A 14,767-nucleotide genomic window follows, 5' to 3' on the forward strand; every position below is an offset into this window, starting at 1 on the left:
GGGCCAACAGATGGAGGGTTGGCAGCCCCTACCCCTGCAGCCCCAGTGTCTCGAGTTCTAAGGCACTGGGGATGAGGCCATGGAGCTGAAGCTAGGGGAGCTCCAGGGCTGGCAGGAAGACCCTGCCTGCAAGCATTGTATATCTTTTTAATTTTGTAGTGCCATCTGTGACCGCAAAGATGCCTCTGTCTCTGACACCCATGTTGAGATCGCACAAAGTGCCGCCTCTGCGGTTTCTTCTCCCAGGTAGATGGCACCCATCCCTGGGCACACAGCCTCATCACCTTGTCCAGTTTCCCTCTGTACAGTGCATAACCTGGCAGCCAGCGCTCTTCATGGGCTTTGCCCACCAGGGGGCGTGAGCTGTACTGTCGAAAGCAGGATTACTTCCCTTCTCCTGTGCCTGCCTGACTGATGGGGACCTGATGACACCGAGGCTGCCTTGAGGGGCAAGTGATATCCCTAGATAACTCACTGTCATCGAGTATGAGTGAAACCTGGGCCTGATCTCACCCAGGCGGCTTTTCTTCCCACTCCCAAATTCTTCCTGCCCCATCGCCTCTCTCCCCTTTGCAGGGCTCTGTCTTTACTCTCAGTTCCTGGTGTATGGGACACGCATCTACCCTCCCTGACCTCAGTTTCCCCACCTGTGGAGTAAGAATAGATATACTTGTTTTTTTTTTGGAAGGAAGACAGGCTCTTGCTATGTAGTATAGCCTGGTCTTAAAACTTGCAATCCTCCTGCATCAGCTCTGTGTTCACAGACATGTACCACCATGCTGACTGCATGATGCTTTATGTAGTGGCTGTAGCTGTCATACCATCGTGGACAAGGGACTTTGCCTTTCTGGCCCTCAAAGGAAGACTAGAGTAGTGCCTGGCACCCAAAGCACCACAGTTCTTTACTGCTGTCCCTTGGAAGGCCAGCCCAAGGGCATTTCACCTGGCCAGGTCCTCAGCACGTGGTCACAGGTGGTAAATATGCCCTCAGACCCATTCTCTGTCCTCCCAAGCACCTGACCTGTGTGCATCCTGTCTCTTGGCCTCCTATCAACTGCCCCCTGGTAGGCTCCATATGGAAGCCAGAGGGAGGGCGGAGTGAGAAGTATATTCCTGGTCACTGCATCTGAGCCTTGCCGTGGTTCTGGGTTTCCAGAGGTCTGGCTCTACCCACAGCTCTATCAAGTCACTCCTTGCCCCCACCTTTGGTTGGTAGTGGTGCCCATTACCCTGGAACTCCGTATTCCTCAAGCCCTTGGCTGCATCTGGCTATCTGTCCTCAGCGGCCACCTTGAAATCCCCTTCCCCTTCTGGGCTGTAAACTGCCTTGTTCAGGGATGGCATGGCTCCAGAAGAGGCGCCCAGTGCTCCCATCCCCACCAAGAGCCCTGAACCCGCCCCCACACCCCTCCCACCCCTGCTGTCATGATCTGCCATGAGCAGGTGGTTACTGTGCCCTCCACCTTGGTGAGCTCCTGGGCATTGGCCAGATTGTCCACTGCGATAGCCAAGAACACATTCAGCAGGGTGTCTGTGTGTCGAGTCAGGGAAAGCAGGGATGAAGCACGACCCGGAGCCTGGGCATCTGGGTCCCTCCTCCTCCACCCACACCCAGTCTGTCCCCGGTCTCCATAGAGGATACAGTTCCCGAAGAGGGTGAGGACGATGAAGTAGATGGAGAACACCATGCCGCCCTGCACGCCCCCCTGAGACTTGATCCCATCATACATGACCTCATTCCAATCCTCGCCCGTCAGGATCTGAAAGACAGGGACAAACACACAGCCAACCCCTCTCAGCTCACCGGAGCCACAGCTGCAGCCATGATCCCGCAGCCCAACCCCAGCCTAGGTCTTCACTGACCCCACGTCAACTCCCGTCTCGGTGCCTGTAACGGGCTTCTCAGCTTGGCTGTGGGGAATAGGGGACTTGGGTGTCTCTTGGCTTGCTGTAATCCTGTCTTCTCTGATGTAACACAATGTTTGCTCTGGGCTGAAGGGGTCAGGGCACCAGCTCAGCTCCCAGGGAGTTGGTATTTGGCAATTTAGCAAGCTGTCTCAAACAAACAATTGTAAATGGCAGGGGTCCTGGGGATGTAGCTCAGTGGCAGAATCCTTACCTAGCTCGTCATTTGGCCTGGTTACTGGACCTGTGAGAAGTAACCAGGGTGACATGGGGTCATGAGGGTGGAGCCTATATGATGTGGGGTTCCTGCTAGTATAAGGAGAGAGAGAGAGAGAGAGAGAGAGAGAGAGAGAGAGAGAGAGAGAGAGAGAGGGGAGGGAGGGGAGGGAGGGGGGGGGAGGGAGGGAGGGGGAGGGGGGAGGGAGGGAGGAAGGGCTGGGGATGTTGTAGTTCAGTGACAGGGCACTTGTCTAGCATGTATGAAGATGAGGAGTTCAAAGGCAGCCTTAGCTATATAGTTAGCATGAGGCTAGCCTGGGCTACATGAGACCCTGTCACAAAAAAGGGGTAATTTATGGAGCAAGATTCCACTGTAGACAGCTGGGGTTCAGCCTTGTGAGGCCAGGGAGCTAAGGTGTTTACTCACCCAGGACTGCTCCTGTGACAGTGTACAAAGTCAGGTCACACACTGGAGTGAGCAGCTGGAGCGGAAGGTATCAGTCCCACTGATGAGCATGGAGGAGGCAGAGGGGATACCAGGCTTTCGTGTGTGTGTGTGTGTGTGTGTGTGTGTGTGTGTGTGTGTGTGTGTGTGTCTGTCTGTCTGTCTGTCTGTCTGAAGGCAGGGCTTTGTAGCTAGCTGCCCTTACATTCCTCAAATAACTAAGGATGGCTTTGAACACCTGACCATCCTGCTTCCACACTCCAGTGCTGGGATGACAGTCGTGTGCCATCATGCCTGGTTCCAGAAAGATATTTGAGCAGGGCTCAAATGCTTTAAAAGATTGTGTGATGTGAGTTCATGAAAGTTCAGCACAGGAAGACAGACACACCACAATCTCACTCAGAGGGGCTGAAAAAGTTGACCTAGAGGATGGACCAGCCGATTAGAGGCCAGGGAGGGAAGTGGAGGAGCTCCCACACAGAGCAGAGGCCGGGGGGGGGGGGGGGGAGTGGAGGAGCTCCCACACAGAGCAGAGGCCGGGGGGGGGGGAGTGGAGGAGCTCCCACACAGAGCAGAGGCCGGGGGGGGGGGGAGTGGAGGAGCTCCCACACAGAGCAGAGGCCGGGGGGTGGGGGGAGTGGAGGAGCTCCCACGCAGAGCAGAGGCGGGGGGGGGGGGGAGTGGAGGAGCTCCCACGCAGAGCAGAGGGCGGGGGGGGGGGGGAGTGGAGGAGCTCCCACGCAGAGCAGAGGGCGGGGCGGGGGGAGTGGAGGAGCTCCCACACAGAGCAGAGGATGGAGGGGGAGTGGAGGAGCTCCCACGCAGAGCAGAGGGTGGGGGGGAGTGGAGGAGCTCCCACACAGAGCAGAGGCGGGGGGGGGAAGTGGAGTAGCTCCCACAAAGAGCAGAGGATGGGGGGGGAGTGGAGGAGCTCCCACACAGAGCAGAGGATGGGGGGGGGGAGTGGAGTAGCTCCCACACAGAGCAGAGGATGGAGGGGGGGAGTGGAGGAGCTCCCACACAGAGCAGAGGCGGGGGGGGGGAGTGGAGGAGCTCCCACACAGAGCAGAGGCGGGGGGGGGGGGGAAGTGGAGGAGCTCCCACAAAGAGCAGAGGATGGGGGGGAGTGGAGGAGCTCCCACACAGAGCAGAGGCGGGGGGGGGGAGTGGAGGAGCTCCCACAAAGAGCAGAGGATGGGGGGAGAGTGGAGGAGCTCCCACGCAGAGCAGAGGGCGGGGGGGGGGAGTGGAGGAGCTCCCACGCAGAGCAGAGGGTGGGGGGGAGTGGAGGAGCTCCCACACAGAGCAGAGGCGGGGGGGGGGGGGGGAGTGGAGGAGCTCCCACACAGAGCAGAGGCGGGGGGGGGGGGGGGAGTGGAGGAGCTCTCACAAAGAGCAGAGGATGGGGGGGGGAGTGGAGGAGCTCCCACGCAGAGCAGAGGATGGGGGGGGGAGTGGAGGAGCTCCCACGCAGAGCAGAGGGTGGGGGGGAGTGGTGCTGCCGCATCTTATGTACTGCTGTGTTTGTGGTGCTGACCCCAGGGCCATGAACACGGCGTCAGCACTCCGCTGTGGCACAGTCCCCGCCCAGATAGATAATCATCGCATAGCCTTTAAAAAGTTTTCTCTCTCTGTTTTTGCTTTAATTTTTATTTATTTAATTAATTAATTAATTATTTTTGTTTGTTTGTTTTTCGAGACAGGGTTTCTCTGTGTAGCTTTGCGCCTTTCCCTGAAACTCATTCTGTAGCCCAGGCTGGTCTCAAACTCACAGAGATCCGCCTGCCTCTGCCTCTCGAGTGCTGGGATTAAAGGCGTGCGCCACTACCATCTGGCCCCTCTCTGTTTTTAAAAGACATTTTATTTTTGATTGTGTGTGTGTGTGTGTGTGTGTGTCTGTGTGTGTGTGTGTGTGTGTGTGTGTGTGTCTGCATGTGGGTTTGAATATGAGTGTAGATGTCTTCAGAGGCCAGAAGAGGGTGTCAGATCCCTTGGAGCTGAACTTACAGGTGGTTATGAACCACCGACGTGGGTGCTGGGAACTGAACTCAGGCCCTCAGAGCAGTACATGCTATTAACCACTCATTTTCTTCTTTCTTTTCTCTCTTCCCTCCCTCCCTCCCTCCCTCCCTCCCTCCCTCCCTCCCTCCCTTCTTCCTTGAGAGTCTCCCCTCCCTTCTTCCTTGAGAGGTCTCTATATGACCTAGGCTGTCTTCAAACTTAAATGACATTTGTGTATTTATTTAGAGTGTGTGTACACGTGTGTGCACACTGACACACGTGCTGGTGTGGAGGTCAGAAGACAACATGTCAGTTCTCTCCTTCCACTGTGAGTCCCAGAGATCAAACCAACTTGTCAGGCTTGGCAACAAACACCTTTGCCCACTGAGGCATCTCATTGGTCCATGGAGCTTTTTTCCCTAATCAGGATCTCACTATATAGACCAGGCTGGCCTCAAACTGACAGAGATCCACCTGCTTCTGCTTCCCAAATACATCACCAGACCCAGCCCTGTGTCTTTTAAAAAGAAAAACATACTCCAGTTTCCTTCCTTCTATGCATAGTCTCCTGAGGATGAAGGAAATAGGAAAAATTCTAGAATGTTCCTCTACTGTGGCCAGGAATGTTCCTGGCACTGTTGGTCAGGGGGTAGGTCATCTTCTGGGAGGAGCAACCTGTGCCCTGCCCCCTGCTAAACATCCCTGGCCTCTGGCTACCAGATGCCAATGTCATTTGCCCACCCCAACTAGGTATGACCATCAGCAGTGTCTGAAGACAATGCTCTGTGTCCCTGGGGAACTGTATCCCCCTTGGAGCCTGGCCCTGTCAATCATCCATTCTCTGGCTCAGGACACTGCTTCATAGCTGTCCTCTCTCAAGTCTACCTTGCAGCCTCTTTAAGAAAAGGAAGGATGGAGGCCACATTTTCTATATACTCCTTTCTCTCCCAAAGAAAAAAATGAATTTGAATAATTCTAGAGATCTCTGATCAGCCAGTCTGCAAGCCTCACTCAATGTAGGTGCTCCAAGAGGAACGGAAGCCTCCTTAATCCTGGAAAATGTGGAGACCCTTGCTTCCAAGATAGGCAGATGTATTAATCAGGCCTTTCCCTTTTTGTTTTGGGCGGGGTCTCGCAGCCTGGCTTTGAACTGGAGCTCTTCCAGTCTCAGCCTCTGAAGTACCGTAATTACAGGTGTGTGCCGCTGCCCTGAGTTCTCTTTCCTTTCCATCCTTCTCCCCCTCCCCTCCTTCCTCTCTTTTTTCAACAGTGTTTTATGTAGCCCAGGCTGACCCCAAGCTCATGATGCACTGAAGATGACCAACTCCTACAATCCTCTTGCCCCCAGCCTCAAGTGCTGGGCTGACACAGACCAGCGTGCATTATGCCCAGCTAGCTTTACTGGCTGTGTTCTGATACTGAAGTAGCTAGGGCCCTGCAGACCCTGGAGCGAGGGTTTCGCCCTGGGGAAGCCAATTCCTAGAGATAGGGAAGAACTTGGCCATTGCTCTGATATAGAACAGCTTACCCTGACAGCTCTGTCAGGGTCCTCCTCCAGTCACGACAGCAGGGGCAGATGCCCCACTTTATGTGCTCCTCATGAAAACCACAAACAAGGCTCTTTGGTACCCTAACTGGCCCTGATGCTTTCCTATGTGGTCCTGTAGGGCATCCTATGCTCTCTTGGGATGTACAAGTGACAAGCTATCCTCTCTCCTGCGTGCGTGCGTGCGTGCGTGCGTGTACTTGGACTGGAATGCAGGGCTTCATATGTATTAAATCAATGCTCTAATACTGAGCTACATCTCCAGCAACAATAAAAACAAGCACATTAAAACAGTGGGAAAAGGGAAGAAATAAAGGAATTCAGGGATGCTCCTGGGCAGCCCCCGTCCTGTGTCGGGGGCCTGCCCCAGGGCTGAGGAAGTTCATACCTGAAACACAGTCATTATTGCTGCTGGGAAAGTATCGAAGTTGGTGGGAGGGGTCCCCTCATCAAAATTAAACCTGTGGACAGCAAGGACATTGGATGTTAGCCCTCCTGCTCCGAAGGCTCGGGTCAGCTTCTGGTTCCCATGGTAACATCTAGAGCATCTCTGTTCCCCAGGACGATACTGTATTTGGTACCCAGAAGCCCACTGCCCTAGATAACTATCCGTGTCCTTGAGGGCAAGTCAAAGGATGGAGGTCAGCTTGAAGGGGCCGGGTTGTGGTGGGCATGCCATGGAAGCTGAGTAGGAGTCCCGGCGAGATGTCTAAGATGTCAGGCAGTACTTACTGGCCACCAAAGAGCTGCATCCCCAAGAGGGCAAAGACAACAATGAACAGGAAGAGGAGGAACAACAGACTTATGATGGACTTCATGGAGTTGAGAAGAGAGACAACCAGGTTTCTGAGAGATGCCCAGTACCTGCCGACAGAAGCCAAGGTGGGGGTCAGACCAGGGATACGCACGCTGGGCAGGGTACCCTCCTCATCCCCTCATCAGAGCGCCAAGAAACCTCAAAACTTACTTTGTGACTTTGAAAATACGCAATAACCTGAGAGCTCGTAACACGCTGATTCCAAAAGATGTGCCAGGTTTTATGACGGCCCAGATGACTTCAAAGATGCTCCCAATGATGACCTACAATAGAGACCTCAGTCTCAAGGTTACGGCTGGCCTCAGGACTCCCACCCATTCCCAGGGCCTGAACCAGGTCCACCCCGCAGGGAACATCTATCTATCCGGTCTCCACAGACTCAGGGTTAGGCTTACTGGAAGGCTGTGAAGCTGTTAAGAGGTGGGGCCTGGCTGGAGGACGTCTGTCCCTGGGGGTCAAACCCCCCCTCCCTTAGGTTGTTTCTGTCAGGTTTTGTTTTTGAGACAGGGTTTCTCTGGGTAGCCCTGGCTGTCTCGAAGCTCACTCCATAGACCAGGCTGGCCTCCAGCTCAGATCCATCTACCTCTGCCTCCGAGTGCTAGGATTAAAGGTGTGTGCCACCACACCTGGGCATCTGTCAGGTATTTTGTCAAAGTGACTACCAGACGGTGGACCCAAAACTCATCTTTCACCTCTATGTTTTTATTTAGTAAAAGCTCACATATACCTAGATGCTTGCTATCCCAGCACTTGGGAGGCTGAGGCAGGAGGATCACTGGGAGTTGGAGGCCAGCCTGGGCTACAGAGAGAAACACTGTTTCAAACACACACACACACACACACACACACACACACACACACACACACACACACACACACACGAAACTCACACACTACAAAATTAGCCCTCTGGGTGCACAGCTCAGAGGCATCCACAAGCGCCTACTGTCTGTACAACTCCAGGTCAGCCTGCAGCCTCAGAGATGCCCCACCCACCTTCCCCTCCTGAGTCCCAGGGCTGACGATCTCTGACTTGCTTCCTGTCTTTGGATCTGCCTCCTTGGCCTCTTCATAGAAATGGAATTAGGTGATTTGTAACCTTTATTGTATTTTATTTTTTATTTTTTTGAGACAGGGTTTCTCTCTGTAGTTTTGGTGACTGTCCTGGGTCTCGCTCTGGAGACCAGGATGGCCTCAAACTCACAGAGATCTGCCTGCCTCTGCCTCCCGAGTGCTGGGATTGAAGGTGTGTGCCACCACCCAGCTGCCTTGAGTTTTTAAGACAGAAATTAGCTCACGGCACAGCTGCTGGTTCTCCACTTGCACTCTCCCAAGTCAGCCTGAACTGTCCCTGCCGGGTGACAGCAGCTGGGTGTCCTCGGTGGGGCCCCTCTCCTTCTCCACTCACCTCACGTCCAGAGGTGACGTCAGCCTCCTTCTGCTTCCACCTTTACTTTGTTTCAGAGTCTCACTAGGCAGCCCAGGCTACCCCTGACTCACAATTCTGTCTCAGACTCAGGTCTAGGACTGAAAGCGTGACCCACATCCGGCTCCCTCCGCTCTAATGTGAAGTCCCCAGGTAGCAGCCATTGCCGTCAGGAAGAGCCGAGAACACTCAGTACTCACCCCACAGTCAAAGCAGTTGAAGGAAGAGTGGAAGTAAGGCCGCGTCCCAAGCCCGTACATTTTTATAAACATTTCGGACATAAAGAGTCCTAAGAAAATGAATTCTGCATAGTCTGGAAGGAAAAGGAAGAGGTGTGGATTAGGCCACGGGGAAGACCTCCTGCCTCTGCGTTTTCTCCTGTGGCTCCCTGGCAGGCAGGGAAGTAGAGATGATTCTCTGTGTATCATGGCCAATGATAGCTATATGAGGATTCTTTCCCATGGGCCTCAGTTTCTCAGTTTCACCCTGGTTTGATGAGGAGAGCTGAGTGAAGGATATTGCTACAGGCCTAGTTTTGTGTTGACTGATACATCCCTGTGTGGCTTATTACATTTAGTAAGTGACTAACTGGGATTCGGGTATAGCCATACATGTGCAGAATGCTCCAGGAATTCAAGAAAGGAATTGTCTGTTGATATTAAATCACCAGCCTCAGCTGTTTTGCTACAGTGTGGGTTGACTGAACCCTAGCCAGGCCCTGCTTTGAATGGATTACTCCAAACCCCTCTTTGCCATTCCTTGTCACAACTTCCCTTGATTTGTAGGATTCTCTGAAGCTTCCTGTTTTGGGGAGAGACCCCTGAGTGTCTGGGACAGAGCAGCTAGGGAAGCAGATCTGCCTATGACATCTGGTCCTCTGAGGCCCAGCAGGGGCAGCTCGGTGAGGACAGACATCTCTGAGATGCTTGCTCCCTAGTTACCATGGGAACATGGGAGCTAGTAACACACACCACGAGAGCATTGGAGGGTCCAGGAGAACCCACCCTCTACCAGGTACAGAGAGATCCTGAGACCAGACGCACATTTCATCGATTCCAAGGTGCTCACTTGCTCTGGTCTGGATTTCTCTGAAACTGAGCTACCCCTTACAGTCACATTGCTTCACTCTTTGTTACAGAATGCCTTAGGATTGCAGACCTCTGATCAATGGACGATAGTCCGGATCTGCCTAGCGGGTAGGACTCCATCACCAAACACAGTTTAGACTTAGGAACACAGCTGCCTGCATCCATAATCCTGGCTTCATCCCTTGCAAGCTGTATGACCTGGGTGAAGTCCCTTCACCTTCCTGTCTCCTTTTTCATTAACTGGAAAATGGGGCTAACTAAAAAATGTCTACAGACACTAAAGCCTCCAGGCAGGAAGTTCTAATCCCCTGTCTCCTTAACCAGGACAGACTGCAAGATGATTAGCGGAGGAAACTAGTCGAGTAAAAATAGTCTGCAAGAAGAGGTCGTAACGAGAAGAGCCCTCATTTACAGGGCTCCGGAGGGACCAGATGCAAGTATGCAGCTTGGAAGCAGGGCAGGCACAGAGAAAGGACAGTCCCCTTGGGGTGTCCTGTGGGGTCAGACGCAAGCCTGGGGACCACAAAGGTTCAAGCAAACACTCCCCTGGACTAGAATTTAGGCCTTTCTAGGTCAAAGGCATGGCCATCCCTTATAGCTATCCTAGGCTACTTTTGAACAAGGGCAGCAAACAGGTCAGAAAGCTGAAAGCTCCAGGAGGAGGCAGCCAGTAGGCACAAAAGATTTAGTAGTTCTCAAGGGGCCTCCAGGGGAGAGCCAGGCCATCCATCCCCTTGTCAGCCTCACACTCTCTCTGTTGATTATCCTTAGAGTCTTTCCAGTCCTGGGGGTTCCCGCTTTCCAGTGCCCATGCTCAGTTTAGGCAAATCTTGAAATGGGTAGAGTCCAGAGGACGTAACCTTGAGGGTCCTGGTATCCCCTGAGGAACTAAGACATGTTCCCATTTGTTATAAAGGTCCCATCCCAGACAGATGGGAGGCAAGAGGAATAGGAAGAGAGAAGGAGATTGAACAAAGATGGGGTGGGAGGCAGGGGCCTAGAGTCCCCCAGTGTGGGGCTGTGGGTGTGGCTCAGTGGTAGAGCCCCTGCCTTCTGTGAGCAAATTCTGACTCTAACACTTTGAAGAAGAGGGAGAGCAGAGGGGCAGCGGTGGTCACTGGCTACAGGACGGCAGAGGGGCAGAGCGGTCACTGTCTGCAGGACGGCAGAGGGGCAGCGGTGGTCACTGTCTGCAGGACGGCAGAGGGGCAGCGGTGGTCACTGGCAGGACCCTTTTGTCTTTGCTCAGATGCCTCAGGTCTCCTAACACCAGTCTAATGCAGCTCCACTGTGGTAGCAGCTGTGTGGCCCTTTTCAGCTGCAGAAAGGGCCCCAGGCAGGGCGGGTTGGGGAAGGGCCAGAGGAGGAGCAGAGGCCAGCAGGGAGCGAATGGATGAGAGCAGCACTCACAGAGGAAGTCGGAGAGCCACTCGGGCTGGTTGTAGTGGACAATGGCGACGCACAGCGTGTTGAGGGCTACCAGACTGAGCACGGTCCAGTAGAAGGCCTGAGTTTTGACCATGCGGCGGATGTAGAAACGCATCCTTCTCTCCTTTTTGTGAAAAAAAGTTGAGTTCTCCAGCTTGGCACTTTTAATGCTGGCTCTGGCGAAGGGAGACCCTGCCAGGGAAAAGTATGAAGAAAGTGAGACTCAGGATGCCCTCGGTGAGGAAGCCTAGCGACAGGAGGTCACGTGAGAGGACACGATGGAGCAGGGTTCTACGCTGCAAGTCCCCTGTGGGAGCTAATGCTCCAAAGGCCTCCAGGATGAGGGTGACAGGAGGTGATCAACACGGACTTCCCACTTGCAGCATGGTGTGGCTGTTTGGAGCTTGGTGGATTTTAGATGCTCCGATTAGGAGCACTCAGTTGAGGGTCACTGGGGAACTAACTGTTCATGGGCCCTGCTCTTATCAGGCACAGAGCTGGGGACCAGACAGAGGCAGAATTCCCACCATGTGAAAGTTGCCACTCAAGGAGACTACACATTAAACAGAGATTTGGGACGAAGGGACGGCTCAGTCAGTAAGCGCTTGCTCCAAAACCACAAAGACCTACTGAGTTCAAGCCCAGAGCCCACAAAGCCGGACAGAGCAGAGCACTTGCAGTCCAGTGCTGGTGCCAGGAGACTCGTGGGCCAGCCAGTCTGGCCTAATCGCTGATCTCAAAGGAGGGGGCAGGGTTCCTGAGGATGCCGCCTCAGGCTGACCCCCGGCCTCCACACAGACATGAACAGGTCAGTGATAGGACAGGACCCGGTATCCCCCTCTGGCTTCTATGCAGGCAGGGTGCACACACCTGCACACATGATACACACACCACATACACCAAACTTAAAAAAAAATCTAAAGGGAATGTAATAATTGCTTTTAAGTATTTATTTTCACGTGGAGTGTGTGTGTGTGTGTGTGTGTGTGTGTGTGTGTGTGTGTGTGTGTGTGTTCCATGTGTATACAGATGCTCATGAGGCCAGAAGAGGTGGCCATGAGCTACCTGTGTGGGCGTGGGAACTGAACTCAGGTGCATTAAACCATGAGCATCTCTCCAGGCCCCAAATGTAATAACTGACTGGAGACCTCTCCCTGCAGGGGCTTCCCTTTCCTCTCATGCTCTGTTTTCTTTACCTTTTTGACAGAGCCAAGAATGGAACTCAGGGCCTTGTGCACAGCAGGCACACACAGTAAGTGAACACTGAGTCACAGCTCCCACCTTTTAAAATTAATTATTTTTATAAAAATAATTACATTTTGTACAAGTAGACACAAACTGAAGATAATTATGGTGGGTTGCACAACTGGATTTTTTTTTTTATTGTTATTTACTATAGTTTGTGTGTGTGCGCCCATCCACGCAGGCCAGCAGAGGATGTCAGAAACCCCCGAGTTACAGGCTGTTGTGAGCTGCCCTGTGCGCATGCTGGGAATGGACCCAGTCTCACAAGGGCAGCGAGCGTGCTCGGCTGTGCCGTCTGCAGCCTCTGCAGGTGGTTCTGAAGCATGTCCACGCTGAGGCGTGGTAGCTTGAGCCAGTTACTGTGTGTATCACTGTTACTGTCTGCATCTTAAATGCTTCCGGACTCTAGCGTATGGGAGGTGGTGGGCACTTCATGAGATGGGGCCTCGACAGAAACCTTGACCTATCTGGGTAGAGGGACTCTTAATTGAGACAACACTTCCGTAAGATCGGCCTGCAGGCAAGTACGTGGGAACATATTCTTAAGAGATTGGTGTGGGAGGGAGGGGCCCGGCCCACTGTGGGTGGTGCCACCACTGAGCAGGTGGTCTTAGGGTGGGTAAGAAAGCAGGCTGAGCAAGCCAGAGGCTCAAGCCAGTAAGCAGCATTCCGCCACGGCTTATGCACCAGTTCCTGCCTTGAGTTCTTGCCCTGAGTTGGGTCCACCTTTCTCTCTCTGCTCCCTGTTGCTAGGATGAGAGCAGTGAGTGCTTCACCTTGCAAAGGAACAGCAGTGAGTGACATGGACTGAAACCCGGCAAATATGTGCCCAAATCAACCTCTGCTCCTTACAACTTGATTACCTCAGCTACTGTGGGCACACAGTGACAGAAAGTCAATACACTCACATACTTTCTTTCGCAAGAGCATGTACAAATCTCTCAGGTCTGTGTGTGTGTGTGTGTGTGTGTGTGTGTGTGTGTGTGTGCGCGCGCGCACGTGCACGACTGTGTGTGCATGTGTTCATGTGGGCGCCCATACATGTTTGCATACCTACATGTTAGTGAATTCTTATGTCTGTGTGCATGTGGAGGCCAGAGGTCTTATGGTACCATTCACTTTTTTTTTTTTTTTGAGATAAGTTTTGGAACTTGCCTACTAGGTTACACTGGCTAGCCAGAGAGTCAGGGATCCTGTCTCCACCTTCTGTAGGCAGCGATTATTAGCGTGTACCAGCACACCCAACTCTTTGTGCATGGATCTTGGAGGATCAAACTCAGGTCCTTGGGCTTTCTAGCCTAGCCAGGACGTCAGCCACTGAGCGTCTTCCCAGCCCTCCTATCATTTAAAAGTATATAATACACTACTCCAGTCTGTCCACATCTTACAACGGAGCTCTCGAAGGCACCTGCTTTGTAGCAGACGTTTCGTACCCTAGGGCCCCGCTCCGGTCCCTTCCTCACCCCACAGCCAGTTTCTCCTGAGCAAGCCCGCCTGCTGTGGGATGCTCATCGGCTGGTTGGCAGCACAGTGGGGCCAGTGAAGAACCACAGCTGCAGTTTCCTCCTTAGCGTTGGGGGATACCAGCCATGCCTTCTGGGTAATCTAGGAAGCCAGGGGTTAGCATGGGCTTCAAAGCCTCCTTTGTGGTTGGGCAGATTCACTGCCTGGATGGAACCTGCCACAGAATATCAGACCACAGATTGTGTTCGGAGTCCATTTAGAAAGTGGAAAGACGTTGGCTTTTCTTTAAAAAAAAAATTTTTTTTGTGTGTGAATGTATGAAGCATACATGTATACATGGTACATATATGGAGAACAACTTTGAGTGTCCATCCTCACCTTCCACCTTGTTTGAGAAGGACTTTTGTTTGTCGTTTATTTGAGACAGGGTCTCACTATGTAGCCCTGGCTGGCCTGGAACTCACTAAGTACACCAGTGTGGTCTTGAACTCACAGAAACCCGTTGGCCTCTGCTTCCCCAGTGCTGGTATTAGAGGTGTGTGCCACCATGCCCACTGAAACAGGGTCTTTTGTTGCTCACTGCCAGCTGGCTGGCCTTTGAGTTTCCAGGAGTGCATCTGCTCCTACCTCACTATAGAATTACAGACACATGCCACTAACTCTGGCTTCCCATGGGTTCTGAGATTCAAACTCGGGTCCTCACACTTTCTAGGCAAGGCTTTACCCCTGAGCTATCTCCCAGTCTCAGCGGCTTTTACATTGGTTTGGTTTTGTGGTGCCTTGTGCATTCTGAGCAAGCGCCCCCTATGAGCCCCGCTCCAGCCCTTGCTCTTATTTATTCAAACAGAAGCCATCCTGCCAGAGTCACTGGGATCACGCCTCCTGCACAAGACAGCAAGTCACTTCTGAAGAACTGACAGTCGGTGAAGGGGCCAGAGATGGAGCTGAGTGGGAGGCTGAGCTCCCAAGGCACTCATTGGGCTGTGCCCTCAGCTCCGCAAAAGCAAGCAAATAAATAAAAGTCGCATGAACAGTAGGTCAAGGAGCTGATCTATAGTTAAGTAATGCTAAGTGAGGTATCATAAGTAAAGCAGAACATTACAGATTTACGGCCTCACCATGAGCATCCAAGAGTGTCATTCCCCCTCATCCTTGTCAGCATGGGGTTAGATCGCCTTTTCAT

At 53.0% G+C, this 14,767-nt stretch overlaps 1 protein-coding gene across 12 annotated transcripts in view; it reads right to left on the reverse strand.

Annotated features, from left to right (window-relative positions):
* The window catches only part of Cacna1a (calcium voltage-gated channel subunit alpha1 A), a 230,576-nt gene that overhangs the window by 93,031 nt on the left and 122,778 nt on the right, over positions 1-14,767 (reverse strand). For all 12 annotated transcript variants that reach the window (XM_052726797.1, XM_052726793.1, XM_052726790.1 and 9 more), the window contains exons 11-17: positions 10,858-11,067; positions 8,560-8,672; positions 7,084-7,196; positions 6,849-6,980; positions 6,505-6,577; positions 1,643-1,760; positions 1,464-1,531 (exon numbers count right to left, since the gene is read on the reverse strand). In XM_052726797.1, the coding sequence (XP_052582757.1) occupies positions 1,464-1,531; positions 1,643-1,760; positions 6,505-6,577; positions 6,849-6,980; positions 7,084-7,196; positions 8,560-8,672; positions 10,858-11,067 (827 nt within the window). The remainder of the gene's footprint in view (positions 1-1,463; positions 1,532-1,642; positions 1,761-6,504; positions 6,578-6,848; positions 6,981-7,083; positions 7,197-8,559; positions 8,673-10,857; positions 11,068-14,767) is intronic.

Source organism: Peromyscus californicus, unplaced genomic scaffold (assembly GCF_007827085.1).
Source record: "Peromyscus californicus insignis strain IS unplaced genomic scaffold, ASM782708v3 Scaffold_8__1_contigs__length_139910024, whole genome shotgun sequence".
NCBI classification, from domain to species: domain Eukaryota; kingdom Metazoa; phylum Chordata; class Mammalia; order Rodentia; family Cricetidae; genus Peromyscus; species Peromyscus californicus.